The sequence below is a fragment of the Hemibagrus wyckioides genome, linkage group LG05 (genome assembly GCF_019097595.1).
Source record: "Hemibagrus wyckioides isolate EC202008001 linkage group LG05, SWU_Hwy_1.0, whole genome shotgun sequence".
NCBI classification, from domain to species: Eukaryota; Metazoa; Chordata; class Actinopteri; order Siluriformes; family Bagridae; genus Hemibagrus; species Hemibagrus wyckioides.
In genome coordinates, this window is record NC_080714.1 from 14,951,457 (window position 1) to 14,971,505 (window position 20,049).

Below are 20,049 nucleotides of genomic sequence, written 5' to 3' on the forward strand. Positions count from 1 at the left end.
TTACCGAACCATGAGCCTTAAATCAACTTAACCAAAATATAATCTTTTGGCCCTTTTACCCATTCACTGTCAGCGAAAAATCTATACCAGGAACCTATATACCCTCCACACATTCACCCAATCATTCACACATAGAGACATTTAATGTAGCCAGTGAACCTACTGACATGCTCTTATCCTTATGGGAAACCACCAATGCCATCCCATGCCATCCCATCATAACATCTATCTATCTATCTATCTATCTATCTATCTATCTATCTATCTATCTATCTATCTATCTATCTATCTATCTATCTATCTATCTATAAACAATAGGAGTGTAAGCTCCAGCAGCCAGTCGCACCAGTGAAACATAAACTTTATGGTAGTCTGCTTTGTCCATGAATGACTGTTAAATATATTTTAAGGCATAGCTTTAAAGCAGTGTTAAGGTGTAAGTTAAAAAATACAATCATATAAATCTCTAGTGGGGTTTTTTGTTGTTGTTGTTGTCACTTGAGGTTATATTATTGTGTACAGAAGAGAGTGATGATCACCAAAACCCCGATAAATAAAAAAACAACAACATATATATACATGTCAGTGTTGTCTCATATATATATATATATATATATATATATATATATATATATATATATATATATATATATATATATATATATATATATATATATATATATATATGAGATGGAAAATACACAATTTGATTTTAAATAGGGAATTAATTCAGTCTTTTGGACTGAAATCAAACATTCTTTGTTCTCATGTTTTTGATGTTTCTAAAAAAAATCAAGATCCATCATTACTGGTCAAATTAAGCATTGTTGGAAGACTCAGTGTGTTCTCATCAATCAGTTCTGTGCTTCATGCATAAGAAGGAAATGTTTCAAAAATATTAATATTATAATATACATTTATACTAAAACATTTCTTCAGAAATGTGTTAACCAACCAGCAGCAACGATTAAAAGTAGTGCACCACATATACATGGTCACTCCGTTTATTAACAGGTCATTTCGAGCCGTTTGGTCCACCCTGAGCGTGAATCCCGAACAGAGCGCTGATTGGTTGGAGGCGATGACGCGGTGTCATGATGTTCGGTTCAGGAAGTAGGTGAAGAGTCAAGGTAAACGCTTGTCAGTGTACTCTGCAGAAAGCCCGAGTGTCCGTCATGTCTGCGCCTCTGTCATTTACTAGAAAAGTTGTTCTTGTTACTGGAGCTGGAGGTGGTGAGTTGAAACGACAGTGTTTTCACGGTATAAGTATTAATAAGCTGCTGTGGCTAACTAAAACAGCTTCTTGTATGCAGGCTGCTCGGGGGAGAAATTGCTATCAATAGGCCAGAGAATAGGTACTTAGCCATCGGTGCACGTATGCGTTAAACTGTATCCGAAAGCAAAACTTTATCCGAAAATAATTCGTTATCGCAACAGCTAGCTAACTAGATATGTCAGATGTGTGTTCTTAGAAAAGTCTTGCGTTTCTCTGGACAAAGTAAAACAACCTAGTTTTAGTACAGTTTACTTCTTCTGGCTTTATCATTAAACACTGCTACAGTGTAGGCAGTGCTGCTGTGTTTCTGTATAAATGCGTATTTTCCAGATCCCAGAGCTGGGTTTATTTACAGCTGATTTGTTATATATTTAATATTTTGGGATTATGTGATGAGACGGATTTTAGGCCACGTGACTAATCAGATGATATAGCCTTTATGTCACTGTTAATAACTTGCTAGATGTTTTTATTTCTCAGCTGTTTTTAATTGTCGCATGCTTAATTGTTTAATCGGTTTCCTCATTTTATTTTCATTCAGCAATTAGTTAAGTCAGTGCCTGCTTACTCACAGATCACCTTTGCCCACTGGTGTATATTTGTACGCTGATGAACGAATGCTGATTGGTTGAGAGCAGGAAACATGGCAAGATATTTTGACCTCATATTCTCACAGGTTTATCAAGATTTCTCTATAATATCGTGATATACCCTAGTGCAGTGTAAACAATAACATTTATTGCCTCCTTTAGTACTTCCATGGGCAGGGGATGTATCCCCAGAACATACCAGGAACTGACATGAAATGATTCCATGAAGATTTAGCCCCAGCCGATGCACATTGTACAGAGTACTGTGTATTCTCTGTAATACAACTCTCATCTGAAAAGCTACACTATGTTACCAAATGTTTTGCCACACCCCTCTAAAACATTGAATTCAGGGGTTGGACTTGGCCCCTTAGTTCCACTGAAATGGATTCTTAATGTTTCAGCATACCAAGACATTTTGGACAATTTCAAAGTTTCCACTCTAATTCATTCCAAAGGTTCACTCGGGTGCAGATCAGTCAAGTTCCTCCACACCAAACTCACTCATCCATGTCTTTATGGACCTTGCTTTGTGCACTAGTGTACAGTCATGTTGGAACAGGAAGGGATCATCCCCAAACTGTTTCCTCAAACATGTCCCAAATATGTTCTAGCATGACAGTGCCCCTGTGCACAAAGCAAGCTCTTTAAGACCTAAGAGTGTAAGAACTTGAGTGGCCTTCACAGGGCCCTGACCTCAACCCCAGTAAACACTTGGGATGAATTAGTAATCTGACTGCGCACCAGGCCTCCTCATCTGACCTCGGTGCCTATTTTTGTTAAAGAAACATCTGTGTGAGAAATATATGTAGTGAGAAAGAAAATGGCAATTGCTGGATGATTAAAATCATCCAGTGGGCAATGGACAAGAGTTATATTCGGGGGAGTAGGGATAAGCAGAGGTCCTTCATCTTTGGTTAATGCGTCTAAGGAAAAAGGAGCTACTATAATTGAATAGTGGAATAAATAAATGATGATGAAATAAAATTTTGCCACTTTTTTCAGGGATACAGTCAGGTGCATAAGTATTTGGACAGTGACACTTTTTTTTTTTTTAATTTTGCCTCTGTACTCCACCACAATGAATTTGAAGTGAAGCAATAAAGATGTGACTTTCAGCTTTTAATTCAAGGGGTTTAACATTTCATTAACCTTAAAATTAGCCATTTAGGAATTATAGCCATTTTCCATAGTTTTTCCATTTTCACAAACTCAGATGTAATATTTAAGTCACTCATTATTTCATGGCAAGTTAAGGACATCTGGATTTGATTCAAAGTGTTGAATTAGCATTTGGTAGTTGTTTATGGCTACTCCCAATATGTAGTCTAAATAGATTATGATGCAGGTAAAAGAGGCTATCAGAGAGATAGCAAATAGTGTAGGAGTGGCCATATCAATGTGGGACATTCTTAAAGAGATGGAATGCACTGGCTCAATAACACTAAAAGGCCTGGAAGACCACAGAAGACAACTAAAGTAGATTTTCCTTGCTGAAGTAAAAGCCCTTCACAACATCTAGGCCAAGTCAAGAACAATCTTAAGGATGTAGGTGTATTATTGTCAAAGTCTACAATCAAGAGACACCTTCATGAATATAAATACAGAGGGCTTACTTCAAGATGGAAAACCACTGAAGAACAGAGGCCAATTCTGGAACAAGATTCTTTGGACAGAAACCACAAGTAACCTGTACCAAAATGATGGGAAGAGAAGAGTATGGAGAAGGAAAGGAAGGGCTCATGATCCAATGCATAGCACATGGATGCAGTGTTATGGCATGGGCATGTATGGCTGCCAGTGGAACTGCCTCACTGGTGTTTGCTGAAAGTGTGACACTGATAGAATTAGCAATCTGTAGTTTATAGAGCTATACTTTTTGATCAAATGCTGCAGAACTGATAGGACAGCACTTCAGAGTACAGATGGATAATGGCTTAAAACATACTGTAAACGCAACCCATGAGCTTCTTAATGCAAAGAACTGGAATGTTCATAAATGGACGAGTCAGTCACCTGACCTCAACCCAGCTGAGCATGCTGTTCACTTACTGAAGACAAAACTGAAGGTACCCATTGACTGCAAAGGATTGTACATCCAAGTATTATAAATAATCTTTATAATGATATCAGTTTGTCCAGTTACCCCTGAGTAGCTGTATTGCCCAAACATTTACTTGAAATCTTTTGATACACGTGTTGATCTTGATCGCTTCCTTTCAAATGCATTGTGGCCGTGTACAGAGACAAAATAAAAACATTTTGTCACTGTCCAACTATTTAAAGACCTGAATGTATTTCATTTTTTAGGCTTTCTGTGAAGGCAGTAATCTAATGCTGTGTGTGTACTTTTGACTGTTAAAGTAACATGCTTATTTTGCTAGTTTAAAGACTTTATTGGAACAGTGAGTTCAGTGCTGCATAAATAAGAGTAACACTTTGCTGAGGATCTTACTCAAAAATATGCATTTTTATATTCTTATTCTTAGTAATTGTTGCAACAGAGCCTGGTATGTGTAGAGCAAAGGCCAAGAGAAATGGCAGCATTATGCTTTTGCACTTAATGTGATTTCTTTCAGTAACAATTTATATGTTGGAACCAAAATATTAAGAAAATTAACCAATGTTATTTATTTATTTATTTTATTTTATTTTTTATTTTTTTTGAGGAACCCTGCACTAAAAAATTTTTAACCAAGCATTCACCTTCAGTAATGATTATTTATCTTTAACAGTTATTGTTAAAGCTCAGGTACTGATCACAATATAATAAGATGCAATCTGACATTCTTTCCAGGACTTGGGAGAGAGTATGCTTTAGCATTTGCAGAAAGAGGAGCCTCTGTTGTCGGTAGGTTATTTTCTGAGTCAATCTATTTCATTTTATTCATGCCGGATCATTTTATAGGAACTTATCTATTCTGTTATCTGTTCTGCAGTGAATGACCTTGGGGGTGATATAAAGGGAGGTGGAAAGAGTTCAGCAGCTGCTGATAGAGTAGTAGAAGAGATAAAAGCTAAAGGTGGCAGAGCTGTGGCAAATTATGGTAAGTAAACATGATTACGGTTGTTCATTATTTGCTGTGGAAGGTGGTTTAATAATACCATAATGCCTGTCTGATGTGACATGTTGGGGAAATTGTCCAACATCGTGTAATATTTTCACATGTATTTTGTGATAAAATGCAGTGCTTGCTTACAATCTTTCACCAATGAAAATATTTTTACTTGTATATAATTATTTGTATTTTTACAGATTCAGTAGAAGATGGCGAAAAATTAATCCAGACCACTTTGGATGCATTTGGACGAATAGGTGCACTTTTGTTTTTAAAAAAAAATCATATAATGTTACTGGAGATTCTCATGAACTATGTCAGTCATATAAAAAAGTAGATGGTTATACTCCAAGTTATTATTTAGTTATTAATTCTAAAAGAGATTATTCAATAACTACAGTGAGGCTGGTATGAGGTATAAAGGTATTATAAGTACAAAACAAGTGTCTTGACTCACCAATGCCATAAAAATCTATATTTTTACCATATATTCAAATATATTAATAAATAATATCCAATCAAATTAAGTCCTTAAGTGTTTAAGTTTCAAAACATGTTTCTCATTACATATATAGCTACTGAAGCCAATATGTTAAATTCATTTGTAAATAAAAAAGTTTGGGCACCATTTTAAAAACAAAAAACTGGTTTTATTAAGAACACCACCATCTGCACAAGCAGGTCAGCACTGCAGTATAATTACTCACCGTTTCTGAGGCTTAATTTCGAATGCAGCCTTTTGAATCTACAAATATGCAACAATAATATCCAATATCACTGGCAGAACAAGCTATTTTTCACACATTATAGCATAGAGATTTATTATATATAGAAATTGCTGTGTTCCATGACTTATGTCTAGCACATCCTTGCTTCTATCTTTGGACTTCTGGTGTGGAGGAACTTGCTACTCTACAACCTGAGCATAGAGTAAAATGTCATACAGCAGGGTAATCCTTAAAATCGAGGATGATGATGTGATTCTTAATCAGAATAATCAATAAATCTATTTTTTTGAGTGGCATAAATATAGTTTATGACCCTATTTGTAGTAGCATGGAGTAGCATGATAAATAAAATGGTTAAAATAAATGAAAACATTAAGTTGTACCTACTGCTCTTGTTCACATGAAGAATGTTACTACATCCATTTGGCTCGACTGGTTCAACGCATTTAGCTGATGCTTTTATCCAAAGTGAAGTACAGCTGAGAGACGATAGAACTAAGAAACTGTTGGTGTTACAGGGTAAGGTCCCAACACTGTCAGTTTCATAGGGCTGGGATTTTACAGTGCCTTTTAAATTTATCTAATGCCTTAAAACACTCCCGCGTCCTATTTGGGAAGATGCTGCCTGCATGGGCAACGTTTCTGCTCGCAAGATAAAGTCTGTCATTTTTGGATAGTAGCCCAGAAACAACTGTCTTCTACAGCCTCTTATTTATTAAATGATTTAATGTGTCCTTGGGAAAGGCAATCACATAATTTAGTAGTAATGTACTAATTGTTTTTAAAATATTGTGCTAACATTGTAAACTGTAATAATTACTGCCAAATACATTTACCCTCAGACTACCTTTAGTGAGGTGATTATAATGCCTAAGAAACAGTACTGAACATAATAGGGACTGGGTGGAAAAATAATAAATCTATAAAATATCATGTTAAAACAGATGTACATTATTCATTTTAAATAATGTTCACAGAATAAAGATTGATTTAGTACAAATCCGTAAATTGAATTTATTTAACCAAATATTTGGACTGTTGAAATCTGTTTAATAAAATCTTATAATTCAACTGATCTTAAAATATTCTTTCTTATCAAAATCTCAAAAGCCGATATCTCCTAATGATGTATGACATCATGAGAATCTCCTACAAACAATATTGTGTGTTGTAGCTGTGTGTTTTAACGTTTCAATGTTGTTGTTTTTTTTTATCCCTTCAGATATTCTGATAAATAATGCTGGGTAAGTTTATAACTGGAGTGAACTAATATAATGTTTGCTTATTTTTTCCTTTTATACACCAAATGTGTAATGTTTGCCTCCTAAATTATGGATTGTAATATATTTCTTCCTCTTTTCTTCAAACTTTAAAGGATCCTGCGTGATCGATCTTTTGCTAGAACAAGTGACCTTGACTGGGGTATGTACTGATAAGAATAGCAAAGAAATGTCTTTTTTAATCCAGATGCTTACTATGCATGTTCTTTTTAAGATATTTAAACAGTATTTCTAAAAGAGAGCATGAGGATGGCTGACGTGAGAACATTATCTGTGAGCATGCTCATTAAAAAAGAGCACAAGGTAGCATAAATTGGTATTGGCAAGTGTGGAGCAGTAAAGCAAATGTGCTGGGAAGTGTTCTTGCACAAGTGCTCTTCAGTTCTGCAAGCATGGAGCACTGAGACCTGTACGCTTCATTTCCCCTCACTCACCAGGCTCTGAACTTTGCTTGCAAGTTAAATTGCTTTGAGACTTTAGAGCAAAGATAAGATGCATATCCCTACTGCTATGATTGCTCAACCAATCCCTTGTTTCAGAAAAAGGCAGAACGTCATCTAATTTATGGAATATTTTCAAAGATGTTGGAGACAAATCAGGTTAATGTATTAATCACTCAGAAACAAGGTTAGATACTGTACCTCCTGAGAATTAATGCTATAAATCAGAAAGACTGTCCTGTGTTCATCCCAGGTCTCTCCACAATTTTCTCATACTAAACAACCTTTCCATGTTTCTTCCTCATGGTGTCTTCCTTGCCATGGTCATCTCCTGTCTTCCTCATTAGGCTTCTAGCTCTGCATTCCTGATCTTGGAGACTAATTTGCTATATTTTCTCCTGTCAACAATGTATGCTGAGTTGTATACAATGTATGGTTTCAGCTCCGATTTTGATGCATCTATATATTGAGGAGTATGTTCAACAGCTTAAAGTACAGCTTATGTTATTTGAGGTGTAATAAACATTTAAAGTAGCATCCTCTTTATCTCATATCAGTAGAAGCTAAAAAGAAATGCTTCTCCTTTTTATGAGCTAATACGCTAGCAGCTAATAACACCCACTCGCGTGTGTGTGTACACGTACACACACACACACACACACACACACACACAAAAAGCAAAATCTCACTTCTGCACTGAGGCAGCCTTTCATGGCGGAATCAATCCGGGTTAACGAAATCACCATGGTGACTGGGAAGCTCATAGCAGCAGGTATGAGACTCAGTATAGAATGCAGGGTTCATTATGTTTGTGATACAGAATAACTAACAGCAGAACCAGAAATAAAGTGCCCCATAGCATGTCCCACCCCCTTGAGTCCGCTGTGTTGCCAGGGTATTTATGGCAAATTGGGCTAGTTTTGAAACAACAAATAAGACATTTGTGTGACACAGTAATCTTATTCCCCACCCAAAGAAGAAAAATGGACAACACCAGTGAATGCTCAAGCAGGAGAGTTCATGTTTAATTAGCAGTGTTGCATTTTAATGCACAGATTTTGCTTCAGAGCATGCTTGAAAATGGAAGGCAGATATTTAGCTCATGCTCATTTTTGCTGTATTGAAAATACTATGACACAAATGTTGAATCTGAGCTTGGTGTATCAGCAACCGTCTACCGAGCTGCTGACAACAGGCTGCATTTACATTCACTGACTGATTTTTAAGCTGAAAACTGAATTAATAAACAGATCTGTAAGTAGATCTCTAAGGGAAGAAGCACATATCAGTATAATGTTCAGGTATCAAGATTGCAAGAAGTCATAATAAAATGTCATCAGAATATTTAGTGAGGGGCATGGAAGATTTGGTGGTGATGCACTTAATTTGGTTTTAAGAAATAGTTAAGATTTTTTACTGGTATTAGAACTGTAAGAAATTTTGTTTGTTTAGTAGAAAGAACTCATGAACTTGGAGGAAATGGTATTGTGTGTGTGTGTGTGTGTGTGTGTGTGTGTGTGTGTGCTCGCACTAAAGGAGAAATTGCAGCTACTCTTGATCACCTTCAAGGCTATAGATTATTAGATCTGAAGCATGACTGATGTACCTCTGTCATAAGTATTGTAGCAAAGACTCCAAAGTGTTTATGGAATATAGACTTACCATAAGTGTTGAGTTTATCATATGAGTACATATACCATTATGCATTGAGGGTCGATTGCTGTTGATACAGACCCACACCTTCACTGAATGGCATGGAGATTTGTAAATATCAATAGTCTTAAAGATGACCACTGCCTGCAATTTCTTCTTCAACAAAAGAGACAATAACTTTACTAAATGTTCCTTATTTTAAACACCATTACCATTATCCTAGTATGAGACTTTAATCGCAAAGTATTGTGACTTTTCTCCCAGTTAATTTATGAAATACTGTGATTTTTTTAAACATTGGCCTTAAAATACCTTCACAGTTTCTAGAAGAAAACTCATCATGGAAGTGGGGTCTTAGCACCACCACCACCCCGCAGCCTAAAAAAATCAGCAATCATGCATTTCACATCACCTTGCACTCTCTATCAATAAATAAACACGCAGATAATGTTCTGTGCACTCGGTGTCCTCACGCTCTCTCTTAAAGATCCTATTTAAATGCAATATTCTTTTTCTTCAGACCTCATTCACAAAGTGCACTTGCGGGGTTCCTTCTTAGTCACCCGGGCAGCATGGAATCACATGAAAAACCAAAAGTTTGGAAGGTAATGCAATGACCATGTCTATACATAACGATGTACTGTATTTGCTATTAAAAAGAACAACTTGTAACAGTGATCTGCTCAACAGAATCATCATGACCTCATCGGCTGCTGGAATCTATGGGAACTTTGGTCAAGCAAACTACAGTGCCGCTAAGCTGGGCCTCCTGGGCCTTGCCAACACTTTGGCCATTGAAGGCCAGAAGTACAACATCCACTGCAACACCATCGCACCTACAGCAGGCTCACGTCTCACTCAGACAGTCATGCCACCAGGTTAGAGCATGCACAAAATAATACCCCACAGATTGTTACAGCAACTACAGCAGTAGGTCACAAAAAATGAGTGTACTATATGGGCCTGTAGTTTTTTTAAAGTGATTTCTTATTAAACCAAGTAATAGCCTATTTACCAAGTCAGCACTGCTTTGATTTAGAAGCTTGCAACAAATAAATAATCTCCAGACAAGCTGGATACCGATATCTACAGGATATGTTTAGAAATACAGCATGTAAAGCTACAATAGAACACTGTACTAGCATTAGTACTTTAGGTTTGAAGAGAACTGTGTTTGTAGTTGGACAAAATGTTCTATCCCCTGTAGAGTTTAATAAGTTTAATTCATGCTGCTGCAGTCATTTAAAAGCTGATTCTGTTCACTCAGTAGAATCCCTAAATAGTACATAGTACTAAAGGTCAGACAACTGAAAACAGTGTTTTATTTCAAAGCACAGTCCAGATCAAACAGCAATAATCATTGGGAATGTGCTTTTGCTTCTGCTAGCAGTAGCTCTAGTGATGTGTTATGAACAAGTCAGCATTTTAAGCTGGCTGTGTAGGTAAACGTTGAAAGCTGACTTGCATTTAATTGCAGTATAGTTTAAAATGTTTTGAAAGAAACCTATATTTAATGGCAAGATGTCTACGATGCATTGTAACAGAGAGGCTCTGCTGCTTGTTGGAGATGTACTGTATATAGTCCAGTATTGTAGGAGAGGAGATTGCATTGTAATTGATAAAGTACATTTTAATTAATCTTGTCCAAAAAAAGTGTTATCTTACTTAATAAAAGGCAATCTAAGATTTCATGAAACCGTAAGAATCTGTAAGAATGTCATTGGTCAAAATTCTGTTTAAAAAATTGCGTGTGCTATTTCTGTGCCAAAAGAGTTGGCTCTTATTTGTGAGCTGTCAGATTTGTGACCTAATGACAACAGGCTTCATGCTGACTTTATGTATACATGAACTTGTAAATTTGCAAGCCTCAGGTTATCTTATCTTAGCTAAAGTTAGCCATACATTCAGGACGTAGCTTAACACCCACTGGAACAAACACAGTGTTGATCTGTGCAACTTGACAGTATGACATGATTGGGTAGTGTAGGTTTTACCAAAAAATGCTGGCTAAAGCTGAGTGGGAGAAATGGAAATCAGCTCATTATATGCAAATATAGGGATTATAAGTCATTTGATTTTCTGTGTCAACAGTCAAAGCACAGGGTGGATTGTGCTAGCAATCCAATTCGTATGGTAATTAATGTCCAAAGATTAACAGAAAAGGATTAGGTTTCACCAAAATCTGTCTGGCACACCCCCTGACTCATAGCTGCATTCATGTTGCTGCCAAATTAGAAATAATGCATGTTAATAGATCAGAACGGATTAATAAATATGATGTTTTAGTCGTCGTTACACTAGGGCGCAAAGCCAGAGTATCAGCCATGTGTGGGAAACACTGTTAGCAAGACAGTATTAAAATTAAGTGCTGTTTTCTTAGTATTAGTTTATAGGCTGTAGTTGGGAGGAAAAACACTGAAATTATTCTGCAATATAAGCAGTCTAATAACCTTCGAGCATTTTGTGATATTAAGTAGCATGATTGTGAGTTGGAGTTCATTTTATTTTGAGTTTCCTCTTGCTCTAATTGTTAGTGACAGTATGATATTTGTCCTTGTCAGATCTGGTGGAGTCTTTGAAAGCAGACTACGTGGCTCCTCTTGTCCTATGGCTCTGCCATGAGCAGTGTCAGGAGAATGGAGGCCTTTTTGAGGTGTGATTTCTGAATTTTACACTTTTATGATGTCATAACCCGATGGTTATCCTTTTTTTTATATATACTGTAATTGTTCTGCAAATTCCAACAGTTTCTTGTAACTGTTCCTAGGTTGGGGCTGGCTGGATCGGCAAATGTAAGTGAATGTCTATATTTTATTTAAAATTCATAAGAATGAATGAATTCAAGGCTATTTTGTATGTGGATGTGCAGTGAGGTGGGAGAGAACTTTGGGCCGTATTGTCCGTCATAAAAACCAGAGCATGACCCCAGAGGCGGTCCGGGATAAGTGGGACCAGATCTGTGACTTCACCAATGCCACCAAGCCAGCTACTATTCAAGGTAAATATTGAAATAGGGTACGATCAACTATGAGGTTCTGATACCAAGCTGTGTTTCTGCCCTATTCAATCACCAGCCTATAAAACAGACATTATAGATGTCGGGAGCTCAAGTTAAAAATGGCACCATTAACACAATTGAACCCAACTGTATTCAACCAGTAAGAGCACACATACCTCCTTTTGTTTTATATTTTTAAGTGTGATCTTGTAAAGCATGTAAAAAGTGAAATATTCAGTGATAAACAGGCTTATTATTTCAGTAACCAGCCAGAATTGGCTAAAGAGAAATATGTTTAGACAGCCATTACTGCATCACATGAGTGTCTCAAGAGAAGTGAAGTTCTTCTAAACCAACCTGAGCTGGACCATTAGCTCTACCCCTAGACCAGGCCAAGCCTTTTCAGTTCAATTTTATTTATACAGAACACTTGACAATTAGACATTGCCAGAAAGCAGCTTTACAGTAATCTGGATGTAGATCCTCAGGAGGAACTCGTCGTCCTCTGGGTGACAGCGTAGAATAAGATTATAAATCAGTTAGGGCTGCACAATTAATCGATTTTCTAATTACGATTACAGATGCCACGATTACGTAATCGTTCAAAGCTGCGATTACAAAAAAAATCTACTTACGTTATTCCGCGTGCTTATAAGGGGTGTTTATTGCATGTTACGTTGTGAGGGGCAAATAAAGACTTTTAATTGGCCTTATCAACATTATCAACACCCCGGTTATCCACTTGCGCATGTCTATCTCATCATGTTAATTTAAAGAAACATCAGATAGTTTGCAAAGTGTTGCTGAGAAGAATCAAGAATTAGAACCAAACAGACATGACTTTTAACTAGCATCTCCCTGTGCACTCACACACACACACACACACACATGCACGCACACGTGCTCAAGCCAAAAAAAACGTGAGTGTGTGCGCTGGAATATGCTCTAAAACTGCTCTCGCGATACTTTAATGTCCTACACCTATCGGTCTGCGCAGCACCGCTTTCAGACCACGTGACTAAAACACCTTACAGCCCTTGAACGTGACAGCAATAAAAAACCGGTCAGAAAACACAACAATCTTATTATCCAGATAATAGCCTAACTTTAATATTTAATGTTAACACAGTTGATAAAAGTCGGCTAACAAATGTATGTTGTGTCAGAAAGGAGGCCCACTGTCTTTGATTCTGAAAACCCCTGACATATAGGACCCTTTTGAATATTATTCCAAATATAAGACGTACAAAAGCCTTAAATGAAATAAGCCTAAAGATAGATCTAAATAAAATATAAACTGTTAAAGCACTAAGATATTACAGTCTGAACATCATGACTTTCTATTATTAACTAATGCAGTATTTAAGCTAAAATACAGACATGACTTAGGTGAAGAATGGACCAGAACAGACTCCATCATTCGGCTGTTCTGTCAATTAATAAAGGAATTCTCAGCACTATAAATATCAGTATGGTAATTGACTGTTGCTCAGGTCCAGTCTTGGAGATACTCTCTGATGATTCCACCCTAAAAGAACAAAGAAATAGGATAGAGAAGTCACCAAGATATTTAATATTTATATGTTATAAAATATGGCATGCAGTTGCTTCAAACAATGATATAAAGCTATTCAAAACAGCATTAAATGTAAATTGTGATAATCGTAATTAATAATCGCAATTACAATTTCAAGGGAATTATGATTTTTGTCATAATCGTGCAGCCCTAAAATCAGTACTCTTCCACTATTGTGTATTGTATAATAAAGTAGAACTGCACTGTGTGTGTTGAAAGGACGTACAATATGAACATCATTTTTATTATGACTATGACAGCAGTACTTGGGTTTAAACCTACAGTATCCTGGTGAGAGTATCCACTGAATGTTTTCAGACAGTAATGTAGCCTTAAGTGAGACTGCATTCTGAGTGCATCTGTACTCAACGAGCTACCCATAGATCATGAAAAATCCACTTTTTATTTATTTATTTAATTGCAAAGCAGACCAGCAGTCACAGACAAAAGCAATAGATCTCTCACTGAGGTTGGCAGCCATACAAGTTTTTAAAAGATGAGTAACGATAAAGAAGTGTAGTCCCTCAATTAAAATTTAAATAGCAGTAAATAGAAATCCATATTAGAAAACGATATGAGTCTTTTTAATATAAGTCCACAGTGGGTCTCTCAGTCCCCAAAAAACCTTCTGTTTGGTGTCACAAATCGTAATTCATTTTTCCAGGGAAAAGGAGGGCTGCAGCTTGAGAGGCAGATTGTATAACACAACATCTGGATTGGCCCACAAAGTGAAAATACTTTTTTTTGCCAAATATGTTAATAAGAACAAGCACTTGGTGTCTGAACGAAATGTGTGTTTTGACCCCATACAAAAAATAGGGCAGAAGACCTCTGAAACCAAACCTGAAGAATGTTTTCTATAAAAAAGTAATTTAACTTAACACTGACAAAAAGCATGAAAAAATGGTCTTGTCTGTTTTGCATTAAAGCACAAATTGGATCTGCTTGGGAACATCTGTTTTAGTCAAACAGGAGTATCATATATGCTATTTATGAATCTGAAATGAAGCTCCTGAACTCCTAAAGAGGTGTTTTGGGGAAACAGATCTTCTGGGTAGGTTGTGTAGTGGAATGAAATCAGACCTGTGGTATATTTATTTACTCAAGTGTAAATGTCAAAAGTGTTTAGATTTCACTCGTCTCTCACCACAGTCCCTCATAACCAAAAACGAATATAACAAAGTGTCACAACTGCAAGTATTTAAAAATATCTCTCTTGGATAATCCATATTCTTCTTGCAGCTGTAAAAACGATTGGAAAACATTTTTAGAAAACAAACATGAAAATAGCCTGATCTCTTTCCTCATCCAAGCCAGAAGCCCAATGTTATTTAACTGTGATGGAAAACCAGGATTGGGGGCTGTAAGAGAAGAAACAGATACAAATTTAGAAATCCAAAGGTGGTTCTTGACCTCTCTCCACGCCTGTACAGTGTTGTATAAAGCAAAATTTAAGAAACACCATTTACTTTCATGACTGTATAAAAAGGTAAACTTTCAAGGGCTATGAAGAGAGACAGCTCATATACAAGACTAGGAACAGGAATAAGTATACGAGGGAGAACATTCATCCTGTTTAGAGAGATGAGACGAGGTTCCCATATATTAAAATCATACTTTATATTCTCAACTAGGAGACAATCGTTCTTGTCATCAAGCTATTCTGATGTAAACCCCAAAGTATTTGAAGCCTGTCATAGCTAACTGAAAGCGGGATGTGTTGCCCCGGACAGGTCAAAAGGTACATTAATAGGGAGGAAATGTGATTTAGTATAATTTGTCTCGTAGCCATAAAATCTACTATATTGTGAAACTCACAAATTGCTGGAATGGATTTTCCGGATGGGACATATATAAAAGGACATCGTCTTCATATAGCAAGATTCAGTGATCTGCACCTATGCCTGCTTTTACTTTTTTCTAAAAAGAGAGCAGAGCTTCTTTCACCAAAGAGCAGTGTTGAAAGAGGACAGCCCTGTCCACTTCCTTTGCCTATTTTGTGTAATTTAGAAAATAAACCATTTTGTGTTAATGTTAGTGTTTGGGTTTGAATAAAGTAATGGTACTAAATTTCTTAAAGGACCCCTTTTCTGAGGGAAAAAGGGCAGGGGTTCAAGCTCATCCATGGAGTCTGCCCTTGCACATGCCTACAAATGCATATGCACCTACATTAACTAAGATTAGATTTCCATTAGCAGTGATCTATAAGCAAATTTATTACAGTAGAAGCTAATTGAGACTCATCCTCCTGTTTGTGTTTGTTTACCATAGCAGCCCTCAGGATGTACTGCAGTACAGCATAGAGGAGGGAGAGTTGCAAGAGGGCCCATTAGCATGGCTTTGTAGTGCTCATCACTTGTGTTGTGTTTGGGTTGAGTATATCGCTGTCTTTGTCTTCTGAGTGTGGACTGGTTAATTAAACATTCACTCCCTTTTTGTGCTCTGCCATTAAGAGTCAATGCAGTTGCTGGTGGATGTGCTGTCAAAAGTGGAGGCTGAGGAAGGAATTGGAGCCAGTCCAACCAGTGCCATGACCTCAGTATCCTCTGGTATCAACCCTGTGAGTACTGTATATGTAGCTTTAAATGCACATTTTAAAATACAATAAATAAACTTCAAATAAAACTATAGATTTAAAGCAAAATAAAGATTGCTTAAATTAATTGATTTTTCTATACATACTGTAAATGTGTATATGACCAGAGGACACAAGTCACTGCTAAACATAAAAAAATACCTTTTTGTGGACTAAATAATCCATCAGTTTGGAGCTTTTCAAGCAACTGTAATTATATTCGTATGTCTGCAGGCCAAGGCCGTGGGGAAATTTCTTCCTGAGATGACATTTAACTATACTAACATGCACTGCATCCTGTACGCCCTGGGAGTGGGCATGTCTACTAGAGAGGCAGACCAGCTCAAGTTCCTCTATGAAGGTCATGAGGAGTTCAGCTGCCTGCCTACATTTGGAGTCATCCCAGGCCAAGCATCAATGCTAGAAGGAGGACTCAGTTCTATTCCAGGGCTCAATTTTGACCCGACCAGAGTGAGCAAATTTATAAAATACTTCCCAGTACTGTGACTTTACATGTAATCATGCACAAAGTTGTCACTGATATCATATTTTGCCTTTGCTGGTTCTGATCAGACTCACAAAAGTTAATGCATCTTTCTTGATTGATTTTTTTCTATCCTTTAAGGGCACACTGAGTGAAATAGAAGAATACTTATATGAATGCTTATAATAAAGTAGATTTCTGTATTTTCATTTATAGCTTCTACATGGAGAACAGTACTTGGAGTTGTACAAACCTTTGCCTACTTCAGGTATGTCTGCTTTCCCATAGGTTTTTGGAACAGTTTTGTTTTAACCAGCTGGTTTAACTAACATCTGTTTTCTAGGAACACTGACCTCAAAGGCATCAATAGCAGATGTCCTGGACAAAGGGTCTGGTGCAGTCATACTGCTGGATGGTGAATTTTTTTTTTAAAGATTATTATTAAAATATAATCACAAAAAATAGTGTTAGGCTTGGAGTTAATTAAAGATCTACTCAATACCGTATTTCAATGATAAGTGAAAACTATTGAGTTGTAAAGAAATGAGCATTTTCATTCCTGCAGTTCACACATACAGCAAGCAGGAGCTGGTCTGCTACAATCAGTTCTCACTGTTCATTGTTGGTGCTGGTGGTTTTGGAGGAAAGAGGACGTCAGATAAAGCTGTGGTAATGAACATTTGCACTCTAGCTTGTAAATTATGCAATACTTGTTTAATTAGTCCTGTTTTGCATTTTAATAGTTATACCTCTGTTTTTCACAGGCCACAGTTGGACCTCCAAACAGATCACCTGATGCTGTTGTGGTTGATGAAACCACCAGAGATCAGGTAAGGGGCAAGCGTGATGATTAATGTATGACAATAGGCATTAAATGAATGATAAAAACAACGCATTAGTATTGTTGTACGATTTAGTGAGGTAACTTTGTTTTTCCTTTAAAGATATTATAAAAACCTATTTTTTTGGATTTTAGGCTGCTTTGTATAGGTTGAGTGGTGATTGGAACCCTCTTCACATAGACCCAAGCTTTGCAGCAATGGGAGGTAAGAATCAGCATTGCTTCCCTTTTCAAAGGAGGACATTTTCCGAATCAATGACCACAGTAACATTTGTACTAAAAAGGTCCATAACAAGTTCCAAAAAAGCTTAAGAAGTTATCCCAAACTTTAGGATTTGAAACTCCCATACTGCATGGACTGTGCTCATTTGGATTTGCTGCACGTCATGTCCTGAAGCAGTACGCTGGAAATGATGTTTCCAGATTCAAATCTATTAAGGTGAGGCAACTTCTTACAGTGCTGCCACTTAAAACCTCATAAAACTTCTCCAACAGATATGTAGCTCGTATTACTCCATTTGTAAATGACCTACATATCATTATCTGCAGTTTTTCCTCATATATACTTTGTCAGAAACATTGCTTTTATCTTTAAGAACCTACAATTCTGCTTGCTCAGTCTTTAATTTATTCCTTTTTGGATAGGTGCGCTTTGTGAAGCCGGTGTTGCCCGGCCAGTCTCTGCAGACAGAAATGTGGAAAGAGAACAACAGAATTCACTTCCAGTGTAAAGTGAGAATAAGTTTTTGTTTATAACTATAGTGCATTTGATGCTTTTTGTTATTCCACTGTCAAAATCAAATTATTTGTACAGGTGAAGGAGACAGGAGCTGTTGTGTTAACTGGAGCGTATATAGATTTACATGCAGCTCCCGATGCTGTTGCCAGCAAATCTCCCGCAGAGGTACAGGCATCCTTTCTATTAAAAATTAACAGTATTATATCTTGAAGGAAAATAAGTGATTTGAAAGAAGAGCACAGATATTTGTGTTCTATGCAAAAATAACTATAAATCACATTGTAACTTCATAGACCAGTGGACTTCAGAGTGACTTGGTGTTTGCTGAAATCGGACACCGGATTAAAGACGTGGGCGCTGAACTCGTGAAGAAAGTTAATGCTATTTTTGGATGGGAAATTACCAAAGGAGGAAAGATGGCTGCTCAGTGGAGTAAGACATCAGATTAATTGGACAAAGTGTTAAGTTTTTGTTTATTTACCAAGCGTCAGGGGCGTACAGGTAGGGGCTTAGCACTTAATATTATCTCCAGGGCCGTTATCGAACCATTAACTGTAAGATTGATGAAAAATATATCGTTCTTAAAACTATATCATTTTGTAGCTAATAGCATCACTTCTTGGTTGTTCTACTTTTTCCATGAACGGTACCAATACTTCTCCATGCAAACATGGCAAATGCTGCAACTTTTCTTGCACATTGTGAGATACCGTACAATGGTCATTTTCCCATTCATATTTACGCATCCCTGTTAATCTGATGTGTTTCTGTCCAGCCATTGATCTAAAAACAGTACCAGGTGCACTGCATAAGGGTCCATACAGTGGCAAAGCCGATGTGACCTTCACTGTGGCCGATGAGGATTTCATGGAAGTGGTGCTGGGAAAGATCAACCCTCAGACGGTACAGTTATGCCTCATTTTCTATGAAACCTTTCAGTTGATTCACCAGATGTGTGAACATTAGAAGTAATCCACCACATCGATGCTGTTGTTCAGAGATCACTGTTGTTTTGTTCGTTTCCCCCGTAGGCGTTTTTTGCTGGCAAGTTGAAAGTCAGAGGGAATATCATGCTGAGCCAGAAACTGGAGACAATACTGAAGGATTATGCCAAGCTGTGAGACTCTATCCAGCACCTTAGAGAAATGCAAATGCAGACTTCATGACAGTTTTACTGAGGGTGGAAGATCTGTCTCTAGAATGTTGAGATTTTACGTCTAACATTTACATATCAGTAACATTAAGAGAACACTATTGGAGGTAAAAAGAAATAGGCATTCATGTTAATGACATGATCTAGTTTTTCTGTGTGTTGGCCACAGATTTGAGCATATTACACCTTTAACCCTTTTCTGTAGTTAGTCAAGTTTGTCCAAACCTAAGCTGAAAGAATGTGTACAATAAAATAAAGCTAAATGGTACAAATAATCTAGAAGGGTTTTTTGTAAAATTTAACAGTTGTGAAAGCTAACTGAACCCAACTGGCTCTGGAAATACAAGCGTAATTAGACAGGCATTCTACTGCATGTGATTGATGGGATGTGTTTGAATAATTTTCCTAGCAATCGAACAATTTCTGTGAATTAAAATACAACAGGAAACCTTTTTTTTATTAACAGTTATGAAAGCTTAATGAAATGCATAGATAATATGGTCTATTATTTTGCTAATTTTTTCAAAATGCTCTTTTATTTAACCCATTTCTTTTTGTCAACTCAGATCACTGTGCCTGTTTAATGTGTTGATAATTTGTAATAAATCTCACCTTTGTGTATATTCTGGAGGCTCGTCACTTAGTAAACCAAAAAAA

The 20,049-nt window shown here is 36.8% G+C and overlaps 1 protein-coding gene across 2 annotated transcripts; it reads left to right on the forward strand.

Annotated features, from left to right (window-relative positions):
• Positions 1 to 1,093: 1,093 nt before the first annotated feature.
• On the forward strand, positions 1,094 to 20,015 carry hsd17b4 (hydroxysteroid (17-beta) dehydrogenase 4). 2 transcript variants are annotated; one of them, XM_058389962.1, is made up of 24 exons: positions 1,094 to 1,233; positions 4,664 to 4,717; positions 4,806 to 4,913; positions 5,123 to 5,182; positions 6,876 to 6,897; positions 7,029 to 7,075; positions 9,547 to 9,631; positions 9,717 to 9,904; positions 11,588 to 11,679; positions 11,794 to 11,818; positions 11,896 to 12,024; positions 16,054 to 16,160; positions 16,410 to 16,646; positions 16,876 to 16,927; positions 17,003 to 17,074; positions 17,225 to 17,328; positions 17,424 to 17,489; positions 17,636 to 17,705; positions 17,833 to 17,939; positions 18,146 to 18,232; positions 18,315 to 18,404; positions 18,533 to 18,671; positions 19,015 to 19,142; positions 19,271 to 20,015. In XM_058389962.1, exons 1-24 carry the CDS (start codon positions 1,176 to 1,178, stop codon positions 19,358 to 19,360), a joined length of 2,217 nt encoding a protein of 738 aa, XP_058245945.1. In that variant the 5' UTR covers positions 1,094 to 1,175; the 3' UTR covers positions 19,361 to 20,015. The 2 variants fall into 2 exon arrangements, with proteins under 2 accessions (XP_058245945.1, XP_058245944.1); XM_058389961.1 differs by having other exon boundaries at positions 1,161 to 1,260.
• The last annotated feature ends 34 nt before the right edge of the window (positions 20,016 to 20,049 follow it).